We start from the raw sequence: 15,519 nt of genomic DNA on the forward strand, positions 1-15,519 counted from the left end.
AATACCACTCAACCACCTAAGCATTCTCATCTCAACAACTTTTACTTTTTGGATATTATGTTTCTTCGTCACCCAACATTCCAATCCATATAACATAGCTAGTGTTATAGCTATCCTATAAAACTTCCTTTCAATTTTAAGCATATTCTATGATCACAGAGCACACTTGAATCACTTCTCCATTTTACCCAACCTGCTTTAACTCTATGCATTACATCATCTTCAATTTCTCCTTCAGTTTGCATAATAGATCCAAGGTATCGAAATCTACAAGTGCTATTTATTTCTTCATCATCAAGTTTAACTTTATCTCCAATATTGCTCCTATCATTACTAAAATTACATTTCATATATTTTGTCTTATTTTTACTTATCCTAAAGCTTCTAGATTCCAAAACGTCTCTGCATAATTCTAACTCGACCTCGATTCCATCCCTTATTTCATCAACTACTACAATATCATCTACAAACAACATACACCATGGAACCTCCTTTTGAATACTCTTAGTCAATTGGTCCATCACTAAAGCAAAAAGATAAGGGCTCAAAGCAAATCCTTGATGTACAACTATAGTGATTGGAAATTCTTTAGTTTCTCCATCTATAGTCCTTACACTAGTCATTACTCCATCGTACATATCCTTAAGGACATCAGTATAACCTACACTACATACACTTTTTTTTTCTAAAACCCACCATAGAACTTTCCTAGGTATCCTATCATATGCTTTCTCAAGGTCAATAAATATAATATGCAAATCCCTCTTCTTTTCCCTAAATTTTTCCATTAATCTTCTTAAAAGATTTATAGCTTCTGTGGTAGATCTCTCAGGCATAAAACCAAATTGATTTTCTGAGACCTTCGTTTCTAACCTTAATCTTTGTTCAACTACCCTTTCCCATAGTTTCATCATATCACTCATAAGTTTGATTCCATGATAGTTATTACAATTTTGAATATCTCCTTTATTTTTTTATATAATTAAAGTGATTTTCCTCCATTCATTTGGCATTTTCTTAGTTTTTATAATTGTATTAAGTAAATTAGTTAACCATATAATTCTGTTATCACCTAAGCATTTCCAAACTTCAATTGAGATGTTATTTGGTCCCATAACTTTCCCATTTTTCATCTTTTTTAGTGCAAACTTAACTTTGTTAACTCTAATTTTGCGAATAAATCTCATATTTGTAGTCTTTTCCTCATTTGACAATTCTAAGTTTAAGCCTTCTATTTGGTTTTCATTAAACAACTTACTAACGTAACTTCATCATCTTTCTTTAATATCTTCGTCCTTAACCAAGACAATATCATCCTCACTTTTTATACATTTTACATTTCCTAAGTCCTTACTCTTCCTTTCTCTAACTTTAGCAAGTTTACATATATATCTTTCACTTTTTTTGTATCTAATCTATCATACAAACTATTAAATGATCTGTATTTAGCTTCACTAACGACCTTTTTTGCATATTTTCTTGCCTCCTTATACATTTCAAAGTTATCCCTATTTTTACATTTTTGCTACGTTTTATACCAAATTCTTTTTGTCTTCATGGCCTTTTATGCATCTTTATCCCACCACCAACTTTCTTTGTTATTCGAGAATCTTCCCCTGGATTCACCTAAAATCTCTTTTGCTATCTTTTTAGTAGAGGTAGCTAATCTACTCCAAAGAGTATTTGTATCTATCTCATCCTCTATAGTCCAATCCCCATCTTTGATCATTTTATCTTTAAATTTTATTATATTTTTTCCTTTTACGTTCCAACACCCAGTTCTCTTACACTGATTTATTTTATCTCTTTTCTTCCATTTTTTAATACATATATCTTACACTAATACTCTATGTTGTGTGGTTAGGCTTTCACCTGGAATAACTTTACAATCCTTGCACGATAAACAATATACTTTCCTAGTTAAAAAAAAAATCCATTTGACTTCTATTTTGTCCACTTTTAAAAGTTATTTAAGTGTTCTTCTTTCTTCTTCAAGAAAGTATTCATTATACTAAAATCATATGACATGGCAAAGTCTAAGATCATCTTCCCAGGCTCATTTTTGTCTCCATATCCATATCCTCTATGTATCCTCTCACAATCTTTATTATTCCTTCCAACGTGTCCATTCAGATCTCCTCCTATAAATATTTTCAATTCCTAGTATGCCTTGTATAATACTATCCATATCTTCCCAAATTTGTCTCTTAAGATTTTTTCCTAAGCTAACTTGAGGAGCATAAGCACTAATGATATTTATTACCTCTTGTCCTAATACCATCTTGATTTTTATAATTCTATCCCCTACTCTATTTACATCAACAATACTATCTTTTAAGTTTTTGTCCATAATAATTCCTACTCCATTCTTATATTTTTATTTTCCAGTGTACCGAAGTTTGAATCCTGATTTATCAATTTCTCTAACTTTCTCCCCCACCCACTTAGTTTCTTTAACGCAAATTATATTAATTCTTCTTCTGATCATTGAATCCAATATTTCCATACTTTTACTCGTAAGTGTCCCTATATTCCAAGTTGTCAATCTAATCCTAATTTCCTCAACTAACATACCTACCCACGTCTAGAATGATGCAGGAACCCTCGCATATTTGACACCGTGCCTGGGTGCCGACACGGCACGTCGCTTCAGGGCGACAACCTAGCCCACCCTCGCCCATTTTTTGCTACACCTAGGCGGTACAAGTGCAAAGCGTCGCTCGTAGGAGACACCCCAACAAATATTCGGTAAGGATTCATATCATAGTGATCTAATAAATTTTACGCTGGCTGTCAGCTACCTAACGCAACCCTACTCCTTTACCTGGGCTTGGGACCGACTGTGTGTGATAAAATTAGGACATTAAGTGCATCACAGGCAGAGTTATACATCATCATATGTCTTAAACATAATTAAAACAAGCACTAAAGGAGTGTCTAGGAAATGTCCAGAGACAAAGAAGTGTCATGTATTCAAAATATATTTTCAAATTTGGGATTATGTTAATGAAGTGCCAAATGCATGTTAGAGAAGAGTCCAAAGAGAGTATGTGCTAAAAATACAAGAAGGGCATAGATGTGATATACTTATAGAAAATTTTAAATTCTTTTTCTTATAACCTAGCAATATAGTTATATTGCCCTAGTCTACATGCATTTTAAACAAATTAATAATAGTTTTTTATAATTATCTTATTTTGATTTAATATTTAATACTTCTAATATATTAACTGATACATCATCTTGTTCTTAAATTTAAAATTTTAACAAATATGATGTACAAGAAAATTATCATCGAAGTGAAATAATTTAACAAATTACGTATCAAGCTATTATAACAAAAGATTTATAAATATATTAAGCTATTAGAATATAGGTACATAGATACAATGTTTTAAAAGACATGTATAGGCATAATAAGTTGTTATGTGAGAGACATGTATAATTTTTTTTTTTTAAATGTCAAAAATAACATTCTCTAAAAGAATATCTTTTTTAACAAAACAACATTTATATTAAATTGTATTTTTATAGAGATTTTTTAGATATTCAATTTTTATAAGATGCACACCTGTTGCTTGTGGAATTTTCAATATTTGAAAAGTAAACGTTAACCTTTTTTATAAAGAATTTGATTTTGAATATGAAATTTTATAGGAATAACATTAATTATTTGTATTGCATACTTGTGAATTATGTTTTTAATTCATAGAATACTAAAATATTATTTAATTTATATGCAAACACAGGAGGGGAACAATAAGAAAACCCACCAGCACATCTGCCAGTGAGTGGATGCATCACAGCTGACCACCTGAAGTTGGACCTATGAATATAATTCATAATTTTGATACAGAATTCTTTATGCATAATTAGTTAAACATCTGTAAATTTTGATTCATTAACTAAGGATTTTATCACCAGTTAGTGACTTATTCACAATTACATATAAATCTGACTTTTTTCATCTAAAAAACTTCTAAATCTATGATTTTATATTTTTGACAAGTCATGTTTATTACTTACTTAAATGATGCTATAATTTGAACTTAATCAGTTTTAGGAATGCTTTTTGTCCACAAAATGATACACGCTTTCTCTACTTTTATATAGTCAGTACCTTATCAAAAAAATTACATCTAAATAAGTTAAAGACATGCATGAATAAATGGCTAAAATAGACTCCCTAAAACATGATGTGAAAACGCAAATGTTTTAAGGTTAGCCAACCAACAAAATTGAATTTTTTTTTTTTTTTAAAAAGGACCTTTAATAAAGAAGAAACTAACCTTGTGTTTACAAATCTCCAAAGGGTCATCAGAATCCTAGCTGGCATTATAGTTAACAATGACAGAAATGAATCCAAGCAGACAAGGAAGCCAACATCTATAAGCTGCATCAATATTGTAATCTTTGAGTCCCTCTAACATACAGTAATAAGACTGTGATAAATTAATTTATATCTATATACTACTTGACCACAAAAAAGGATCCTAGGCAGCCAATAATTTAAAATATTTGACAAAAAATTATAGCAATATGGACAACTCTCCTTGCACTATTCAAATAAATACAATGTATGGGAAACTCAAATCACAATGAACACCATGATAGCTCCAATAAACAACCTAATGAAGCACAAATAGCAACTAAACCCAAGAATAATGAAGAATTCATGCATTATTTGGAAAAGTAGCTTAAAGTCAATTATGCACAACCTCCAAATATAGGAATTTCACATTTATACGAAGACCACAAAAGGAAAGCCAAGATTACCAGTTCACATCTCCATGGCAAGCGGAAGATGGTATCATATACTCTCTCCCGTTCTTTCTCGTCGCCAAGAGTTGTCGTGCCTCGCAATGAATTTCCACCATAAATCTCTTCCATAAAGTATTTTACTGGTGACTTCTCCACATAAGAGAGATCTGACAACAAGATATAACCCAATAAGAACGCAGGGTCAAATAAAACCAAGGAGAAATTTGACATTTTCTATGTACAACCTATAAAACAGGGATGAACTAGAACTTACTTGACAAACTGTTATATTTATGCCCACAAGATCAATCTTATGGTTAGAATATTTTGTATTTTTAACATCACATAAATAAGTCCTTAGAATTCATGTTGAGAAGATGAGTTCTTTAAGAGGTTAGAACATAAGACTTGTGCTTCTCAAGTCACTTGTGTAGGGACACATGGAACGACCATACAAATTCTTGTTAGAAAGACGGGAACGCAATAAAAATTCTGTAGGGCTATATTAATTTAGGAAAAAGACCCACATGCAAAAGTTTGTGTCATTCCATCCAACATGGAATTGGATAGGATTAGAAATTACATGGTGAAATTTGGGGATAGTCATTCCTCGTCTTTTCAATATTATGGATTAATAAAAATTTGTACAGTGTCATTTTCTTTGTAATGACAATGAAATTTCAGAATAGTCATTCCTTGACTCTTCAATGTTATGGATTAATAAAAATATTGCAGTGTCATTTGCTTTTTAGTGACAATAAAGCAGACATACTTAATTCACTAATCAATTCTTGCAAATCCAACCAAATTTGAGGTTTCCTGAGAGTTTCACAGAGTATTTTCACATACAAACAAAGAGGGAGGGTTATGCAGTTAGTTTGATCGGCTCAGGGTGAAAGTACAGAACCAAAATTTTTCTGTCTAGTAGGAAATAAAACCGAACCAATTCAAACACCGTGGAAACCGACCACCTGAATGAACTGAACTAGTCAAATTGGCAGTGAAATCAAACAATTCTACGTTGTTCATCATTTTGTCTTTCAAAATTTTCCTGTTAGTACAACAATTACAACTTAAGATGCTATCAATATGAGAATTGATAAAATTATAAAAGTATACATGCTAGAATTAGTATGAAAATTAGTCATGTATAATCCTTGCTAATTAGATTTTTTTCACTGCTTTCTTTGCAAAAATTTTGATTTTCAATCAGTTAGATTTTTTTACCACCAAAATTGAAACTCATCCGAACAAAATTTGGTCCCATAATCCTTCTAATTAGATTTTTTACTGGTTTTCTGCATATATTTTAATTGGTTCGGTTTTTTTACCAACAAAACTGAAACCGAACCAAACCAAATTTGGTTCCAAAAATTGAACTGAAACCAAAGTGATTTAGTTGATTAGGCTTTGCACAGCCTTACAACAAACCTACTCCGTTCACTCAAAGGCCCCTTATTACCTCCATGATAAAAACAACATCAATCTAACTGCTATCTCATCGGAAGAACTCATTTTAAAATTAAAAAACAAAACAATAGACTAACATTTTAGCAAATCAATGCTTCATTCTATGCATTAGAGGTTCTCTGCATCATCAATTTCTACTCTATCTACAATGAAGCACGCTTTCAAATAATTCTTTATGCATTCCAAGCACAAAAATATTAGGCTTCTTCTTCAAGAGTTTTAAAATGCCAATTCAAACTCCATTTGGATGGTGTGCAAGGTAGAAAATCAACTTGGATACATTTTATTTCAATGATGAAATGGAGGTTTGAAAGCTTAGCACCGATACTCACATGGAGAACAAATATGACGATGACATGCTGCCTAAAAAAGCTTATGGAAGACTAGGACAGTTAGAAGGGGCTGATCTTGCTTTAGGACTCTTAAAGACAAACCCTCCCCCAGCCCCAACTCCCCCTAGAGGAAAACAACAAAAAATAAAGAGGGGGGGGGGGGAGGGAAGAACTTCTAATCACAAAATTGTCAAATATAATTTTGCTGAAATCATTTTGCCCAAAGATCTCCTATTTGCATTCCTTAGTTAGGACAAAAAGCTGGAAATTAGAGATTGACCTACGATTGGATAATGCAAAATGTTTGTTAGTTTATTGAGGAACACAAACTACTGCAGTTCACTGGAGATCCTTGGGACAACAAAGAACAAGACTGTGTTCGCAGTACTGCTACACAATACAAAATAAAAAAATGGAAAGTCTGGGAGTTTGTTAATTTGAATTCAATGAACAGGGATCCTTTCACTGGCAGAAAGTCATCTATCATGAGAATCCCAATAACTTGTTCACTTTTCAATTTTTTTCGTGTCCATTCATGCAATTGAAGGGGAGCTTTGGTGCAACGGTAGAGTTGTCACCATGTGACTTGGACATCATGAGTTCAAGGCGTATAAACAGCCTCTTGCAAAAATGCAAGTACGATTGCATACTATAGACCCCTCGAGGTCCACCCCTTCCCCTAATCTCATATATGCGGGAGCTTTATGCACTGGGGCTACTCCCTTTGGTCCATGCAATTATGTAGGTTATATTTACTTATATTGTTATCAAAATGGGCTGCATCTCTTCTTTATGTATCATCCATCCATATTCCTTTAGCACAATCATTTTCATTCCAGATTTTCTACTAAAGAACATAATTGCATGAGATAATTTCCTCCACCATCACCAAAAATATATACAAATACAAGTAGCTTGAAAAGCAATACGCTTTGCTATAGCCAGATAGGGAGTGGAGACAACCACTCAAATTCTGTATGTGATGGTATCCTCCAGAGTAGCCCAAAAGATAATGGTCACTGTTTATTAGTTGCTTGATTTTCCATGTCAACTATGAGCCTTCACTTCTTTTATAATTTAGTGGACCTAAAAATGGTCAGTGGTTAAAGCAAAACATGCATATTATCCAACCGCACAAATATTTCAGCAAAACATATGGCAACAACCAACAATTCAGCCAACAGCATCAAATTAGCAGAAAATAGCAGCTAATGTAAAATTACAGCAACAAATTATCTGAAAACAGCGCATAGATTTCAGAAAATAAATGATCCAACAGCATAAAATTCAGCAACAAAGAGAAATTTGGTGACATTTGCAGAATCTGTTGCGTCATTATTGAAACAAGGACCAACCAGCAAACTAAAAAAATCCAACAAACTTTTTGATCTGAAACAAATACATTCTAGTTAGAAATTTCACCTGAATTTTTTGCCACCATTGTGCTATTGCCTCTGCAACTGATATTACGATGAGTACAACATGGACTCCGCTCCTTTGTTTTGAATTGGTAATATACTGCAAAGTGAGAAGCTTGGTTCATAACAATCTAGTATAAGAAGGGAAGCCATAAAGTTGTAGTGTTGCAAATTGCAAAACTACATAGCATAAGAGGAAATATGGGCATAATTGCCGCAATAATGTCATACGCAGAGTCAAACAATGCATTGCCCTCAACCATCTATCGCAAACGAAAGGAGTACTGAAGCAGATCAATATTGGCCAAAAAAAAGAAAATGATGCAAAAAACTTAAGATTATGTACAACAATAAACTAAATATTAAAAAAAACAATTTGAAAATGCAAGTTTCGCTTTGAATGTTGGTGTGCAACCACCCAAGCTCTCTCTCTTTCTCAGACCAAAATTCATCTTAAACAACAACATAGACTCTATCAGCCCCACACGCCATTAACTACTTGCAAGCAAGAAAATTATTTAAACGAAAGACCACGATCAGATTGTTCCAGAAACTGCAGACACGCCAGTGTCCATTATAAACACCTGAAAACCGAGATTGCCAGATGCGAGACGTAAACCTCCCTGAGATGCGAGCCCTAATCCGCGTTTACAGCAGATCTGATTTTCTCAACCGAAACATGTATCAGCATTGGTTTTGAGTTAACCGGCCGAGTTCGGACAAGACGGGTTCGGATTCGAATTAACCCGTTTATTAATGGGTGGCAGACTCAGACCCGTCCGTTTAATAAACGGATCATAAACGGTCACTAGTTTAAAATATAATTTATTTATTTATTTAAAAAAATTTAAACATTTAAGGAGAAGACTTTGAGTTCAAAAAACAATTAAAAAAATAATACAAAATTAGAACTCAGATCTGGAACTGGAGTGGGTGCCCTCAGCCCTGCCGTAGGGGGATTGGAGTCGGCCCAGTCAGGACTCGGATCTCATCTCAGATCTGGCATGGGGCGTGGCTGCGTGGAGCCGTGGAGAGTGGCGTGGGCTGCCGGCGAGGCTGTGAAGCTGCGAGGGCGAGGCTGCAACGGGCGTGCCTGCGTGCTGCGTGCCTGCGACGGCTGCTTCTTCAGTTCTTCGGACGGCACGCAACGGGCGTGCCTGCTTCTAGTCTGCACCGTAGCAGGGAGCGAAGCTTCCGACTGCCGCAGCGCCACTTCCCGGTCACCTGACTCACCTGTGAGGCCGTGCCGGTGCGTGAGGCGGTGAGGGTCCTGAGGGCTGACCGGCTGAGGCAGTGAGGTTTAGGGAGATGGGGAGAATCGGGGATTTGGGGTTATTGGACTCATTTTATTGATTTTTGTGCATATATATATATATATATATATATATATAAAATAAGTTAAACGGGTCACCTAGAGTACCCGAACCCACTTAACCCATTTATTTATTAGGTTCGGGTTGGTACATTTATAAATGGATCCTTATGTATTAAATCCAAATCCAGTTTAAATTGATGGATTGGAGATCACTATCAGGGAATGAAAGAGTTGAAAAAAAAAAAGTTCAAAATAGTTAAAACACGAAGTTGCTACTTTATTGTTTTTGTAAATACAAGAAAAATTTTAAAAAAGATATGCAAAAATAAGATTTAGAGTTCAGGTGTATATTTGTGCATAACAAAGGTAATTAGTCAATTCAACACTCGTAATGGCATTTGTTCGTAGAATAGTTATCAGAAAAGTTAAGAGTATTGTTCTAAAAGGTACTAACCTCAACATCCTAAGTTTAATGAAAATGCGATGATGGTGATGGGGATAAATGATAAGTGAAGATGAAAAAATAGTTGATTTTGAAAACTTTGGGCTTGTATTACTAACTTGGAAAACCAAAGTTTAATGAAAATGCAATGATGGTGATGGGGATAAATGATAAGTGAAGACAAAAAAATAGTTGATTTTAAAAGCTTTGGGCTTGTATTACTAACATGGAAAACCAAAGGTTTAAAAGAGAAAATCGTGCTTGTATTACCGGCATTTGAAAATGATGGGTGAAAAGAGTAAATTTGAAAAAGGAAGTTTGAAGTTGAAAATGTGGTAACAATAGTAAATGTGGGGGAGTAGTTGAAACTCACAAGTGATGGGGAGATTGTTGGGTTATCCCATATCGGTTGTTAAAGTGCTAGGTGGTCTAAGTTAACTCAAGGAGTGGGACTTTCACCATACTTAATAACTAACCACCAGTCCCTTCCACAACCGATGTGGGATAACCCAACAATCTCCCCCTCACACATCGGGGTCTCTCCCAGTAAGGCAACCATTAGGGTTTTCCCCGGCATGACACACTAGGGAGAAAGTTGGTGAACCAAGTTCTAATACTAGTATTAGGTGGTCTTAGGTCTTCTCAACCCCAAAAGCTAACTCAAGGGGGTGAGGTTTTTCCTCACACTTAATAACTGATCACCAACCCCTTCTACAACCGATGTGGAATAACATAATAGTGAGATGCATAAGTTTTAGAAATTTAGGACTTTATCGTCGACCTTTTAAATTTGAGAAAAAAAAAAACTAACACTAAGTGAACAAGACATGGTTCGTTCAACCTAATTGTGTTGATTGAAGCGCTAGCCTTTCTCAAAAAACATACGAATCTTGAACATTCAAACTCCTAACATACCTATAAATAAGGAGGAAAAAACATTATACAATAGCATTCTTCCCTTTATTTTATCATTAGTTAGAAATAGATTTACATATGAACATTTCTGCCTGTCCACATACGTTTACCAACATAAATATATCTATATATACATACTAAACATGCTAATGCGCACACTCACATATAAATATCATACATGCTTATACATAAGTATATTAAACAATATATGTTCACACAACACACGCACACATATAAATCACCTAGACCCAATTTCTAGGATTTCCTGAAAAAATAGTTTGTTAAGCAGGGGTGAGGCACAACTCAGTAAGGGAAAACTAAGTTAATGTCAGTGTATGACCAGCATGCGTTTGGTGTACAAAAAATAACTAGTTCACTAAGTAAATAAACACATTTATGAAAACATTATTATTTTACACTCATATGCATGATTAGCCGATGATAGGAAAGATTACTCGCTCATACAAGTAGTTTTCCTCTGCTCTAATATCATTATTACTACTAGGGCACTCACCTTTCTTAGCAAGCCCTTGAAATTATCTTATTAATTATTCGTATTCACATAAATTAACAAATATGCATATAAGACACTTTTTGTGACAAACGCGTCATTTACTTCCCCCATGGCACGGGTTGTGCGACCCAAAAGGTGGACCAATGTCTTGGGGGATCCACCCAAACAGTAGTCATCTATACTCTCCACTAACATACTCCGTGGGTATATGCAACTCCAACTGCTAGTCTGATTGTCCTCACCCAGGGGATGCATTCACCTCACGTAGGCAAGTCGGACAAGGCCGCTCTACACCTCTCAGTACAGGTGTGGGCGCATACGGCCACATAACAAATCTCTAGCAACGGTACCGTACTCATAATACATTGGTCCTTAGGGTTTCTAAAGCATATCATGCAATTTAGATAATAGCAAATACCATTTAAAACATCAATTCACATATATTTCCTATTATTCAAAAAATATGGCCCCCGACCACAAAATACAATCCGGTGTATAGTTGTTAATTAAAACTCGACCCTCGGCCGTCATACCAAATTCCAGCATTATTCACAAGCAGTTCCAATATTTTTCACAACATTTCTAATATTTCACAAACAATTCCAGTATTTTGCAAACAATCTCAAATCCAGTTAAACAATAAATCCTACCAAATAATCATCGGTCACATGGTTTTAACATTTAAATATGACGATATAAACAACCAAGGTTTCCACCATTCGTTTCTATTCAAAATACCATACCATATATCTTAAGTTTGTAAAATCTTTTTCGAACGGTTGGTTTTCAAAATAACCTTCAAATTATTAAATAAATAAAATATATATATATGGTTCTGAATAAATTATTCGTCACAATCCCCCAAGTAACTTTCCTTAAAATTTCCCTAGGTTCTGAATACCTTAAATAGTCTAATAAAAACCTAAATTATTAAACTTACCCCGATTTATGATTGGTGCCCCAGAGTTCCAATTCGAAAATCCGCTCTAGCTAGATTGTAGAGAATCTCCCCACGAATCTCCTGGTAATTTATATTCGTTAATTGGGCTTATGGTTTAAGAAAAACTAAGGTAAGAGTGAAAATTGGCCTTACCCTAGGAGAAATGCCTACGCCACTCCTACGACAAATCCGCTCCAATAGGATTGTCGGTGGCGGTGATAGAAACCCAACGATATCTTTGGATTTTCGATCGGCCGAATATTGGAGACGAGATTGAGGAGAGTGGGAGAGAGACGACAGAGGGGACGTGAGGACTGCGCAGCTTCAGCTTCAGTTATGTTCTCAAGAAGATTTCCTGAGAACTTGTATACTTATCTTACTTTATAATATAAAATATTATATTAATATATTTTATTATATAATTTATTTCATAATCATTATTTAATTAATTTAATTTAATTTTTTAATTTATTTTTAATTAATTTAAATTAATTTTATTTTTAAAAAATTCATTTTCATTTTCATTTTTTTTTTAGATAACTACAGGGGGTGAATTGGGTTTTAAAAACTTTTAGACTAAATTAAACATTTACGCCAATTCACCACAAATCATGTCCCATTCAATGTACACGTGTGTATATAAAACAATTTTAACAGTGAGCGTAAACATACACGTGCGCAATATATCTTATTTAAATCAAATACATGTATGCAAATAATTATGACATTAAACAAACATTCATACACATATTGAAATTTAAGTGTAGGAATTTAAATAAGATAGAGAGAGAAAATGACACACAGATTTGTTAGTGAGGTTCAGCCAATACCGCCTACGTCCCCGCCTTGGGCATATCCCTAAAGGATTCCACTAATCCTACTCACTTAAATGGGTGGAACATAAGCTTTTTACATCCTCTCCTTACGGAGCGAGGAAAACCCCAACTCAATTACTAGGCTGAATCGAACTAGTCTCACTTACGGGGCTGAGACTCTCTAGTTCAATTTTCAGGCTGAACCCAACCGGTCTCACTTATGGGGCTGAGACTCCCCAGTTCAACTCCGGGCTGAACCCAACCATTTCAATAAAAATATTTTTGTACACATGAAAAAGCTTCTAAATACAAACAAAGATTTACACATTAAACTCATAAAAATAAACACTCTAATGATATGAAATAATACTCAGGGAGTAAGGGTGTTTATCTAAATAATTTGCACAAATAAAATACGTGGATATAAAAATGATTATTATGTTCTCCAACAAAGATTTTTTCAAATAAAGGTATTTGGAGAATCTGAAGTTTATGTTCAAGGAAATATTTGTGCAATAAATAATTTTCTCCTAAAAATGTTTATCAAAGAAATAATCTTTAAAAAAACTAAAGTTATACTCTCAAGAAAATGATTTTCAAAGATGAATAATATGTGAGAGTGTAAGCACGTATATATAAAAATAAATGCTCAAACTGAATATGCTCTCTTCCAAAATGATTTTGAAATAAGTAAATGGAAAGAAAGTTAGAGAGTTTTGTTTAAAACATTTACCCCAATGAAATGATTTTTTGCAATAAAAATGATTTGAGAGAATTTTGATTAACAAATGATTAAAGAGAGTTTTGGAGTTAATTAAAGTTACTAATCTGAGTTATGGAGGGGGTATTTATAGATTTTTTAGAAAATCTGACCGTTAGGAACATATTAGTCATTTTTTAAAAAGTTTAACTGAGGTTAATAAATTTTAACTACGTTTTAACCTCGGTAATTCCCGCTAACCCGAGAGCACCAGTCGACCGAACTTAATGTTCGGTTAACCAAGTGGCTAGGTTCGGTCAATCGGGAGAAATTTGAACTAGAAGGATGGTCGATCGGACTTGAAGGTTTCAAGGGCGATTTTTCAATTCCGAGCGGTTTGGTCGACTGGGTCAATTTGAACTACGATGTACGGTTGACTGGGCGGTTAACATTTCCCATGTGGGGGTTCGATCGACCAGGGCATTGCCTATATAATTTTGGTCCGTCAATCGGGAGGTCAACTTATTGACCAGAGGAGGTTCGGTTAACCAGGTATTGCCTGCATATATATGGTCGGTCGACCGAGAGGTCAACTTGTTGACCCGGTGGGAGTTTGGTTGACCGAAGATCTTAGTGTAATTGAGTTTGGTCGACCGAACATGCCAATTTGGGCATTTTCGGTCTTTTTCTCTTTATAGTGTTGTTTCTAATTATACGATGATTGATGTTAAAACTATAGGGCATATTTTTATGAAGTATAGGAAGTCCTAAAGTGAGTCTAAGTCTTGTGAGCATATGCCCTAAAAAATTTGGCGTCGATCGACCAAATATTTAAAACATATCAGTTTATGGTCATCTGAGCATTTAAAACATATCATGCAAGATGAATGCATTATTACAGACCAAATATAAAAATAAATGCATATAGAAGTAAAAAAAAATGTCGTCTTTATCTTCTTTACTCTTAAATCTTCATGGAAAATGTTAGGAGAGTGTGAGCTTTATGTTCTTACTGGCATCCATTTTTTGGTATCTTATATTCGTGTTGAAATGAAAACTTGTTCACACACTAAATGCACACATAAGATACTGGTGCTTTGTCAGCATCAAAATAGGGATCAAACTCAAAAAGTTAACACATACTGAATTTAAAGTGTAGTAATTTAAATGAGATAGGGAGAGAGAAACACAAGGTTTGTTATTGAGGTTTGGCCAAACCAGCCTACGTCCTCGCCTTGAGCATACCCCCCAAGGATTCCACTAAATCTGCTTACTTAACCGAATGAAACATAAGTCGTTTACATCCTCTCCTTACAAGGCGAGGAAAACTTCAGCTCAATTTCTAGGCTGAGCGGAACTAGTCTCACTTACAAGGCTAAGACTCCCTAGTTCAATTTTCAGGCTGAACCGAACCGGTCTCACTTACGGGCCTAAGACTCTCGAGTTCAATTAATGAGCTGAACCCAACCAGTACAATAAAAACCATTTTTGTACATAATACGATGCTTCTAAATACAAGCAGAAATGTACACACTTAAGCTCATAAAAAATACACACTCCAATGACATGAAATAATGCTCAGGGAGTAAAAATGTTTTACTCAAAATAATATTTTCAATCTATGAACAAGATGTATATGAAAAGCACATAAAGATTTAAATTCTAGAAAACATTTTCTCCAAAAGTATTTATCAACCAAATAAATGAGAGAAACTCAAAGATTTACTCTCAAAATGATTTTCAAAAAATATGAGTTTAGGTGAGAGCTGTGACGCCCCGATTTTCGTGCAAATTTTTTTTAAACAATAAAAAATAAATATTCACTCATCATCCACAACATTCACAAATCAGTCACGTCAACAACCCTACTACCATTCATACAACCCGACCCACATTG

General features: G+C 34.3%; 1 protein-coding gene across 4 annotated transcripts in view; it reads right to left on the bottom strand.

Annotated features, from left to right (window-relative positions):
• LOC131144807 (protein POLLEN DEFECTIVE IN GUIDANCE 1) overlaps positions 1-9,536 on the bottom strand; it is a 33,113-nt gene extending 23,577 nt beyond the window's left edge. For 2 of the 4 annotated variants that reach the window (XR_009133914.1, XM_058093680.1), the window contains exons 1-4: positions 8,566-9,536; positions 7,986-8,081; positions 4,777-4,928; positions 4,290-4,393 (exon numbers count right to left, since the gene is read on the bottom strand). Coding sequence is in view for 2 of the 4 variants with exons in the window: in XM_058093680.1 (XP_057949663.1) it covers positions 4,290-4,393; positions 4,777-4,928; positions 7,986-8,004 (275 nt within the window). In the remaining 2 variants the exon portion in view is untranslated. Of the gene's footprint in view, positions 1-4,289; positions 4,394-4,776; positions 4,929-7,985 lie in introns of all 4 variants that reach the window. The other 2 variants (XR_009133912.1, XM_058093679.1) reach the window with 1 other exon arrangement.
• Between the last annotated feature and the right edge of the window lie 5,983 nt (positions 9,537-15,519).

Source organism: Malania oleifera, chromosome 12 (genome assembly GCF_029873635.1).
Source record: "Malania oleifera isolate guangnan ecotype guangnan chromosome 12, ASM2987363v1, whole genome shotgun sequence".
Lineage (NCBI taxonomy): Eukaryota > Viridiplantae > Streptophyta > Magnoliopsida > Santalales > Ximeniaceae > Malania > Malania oleifera.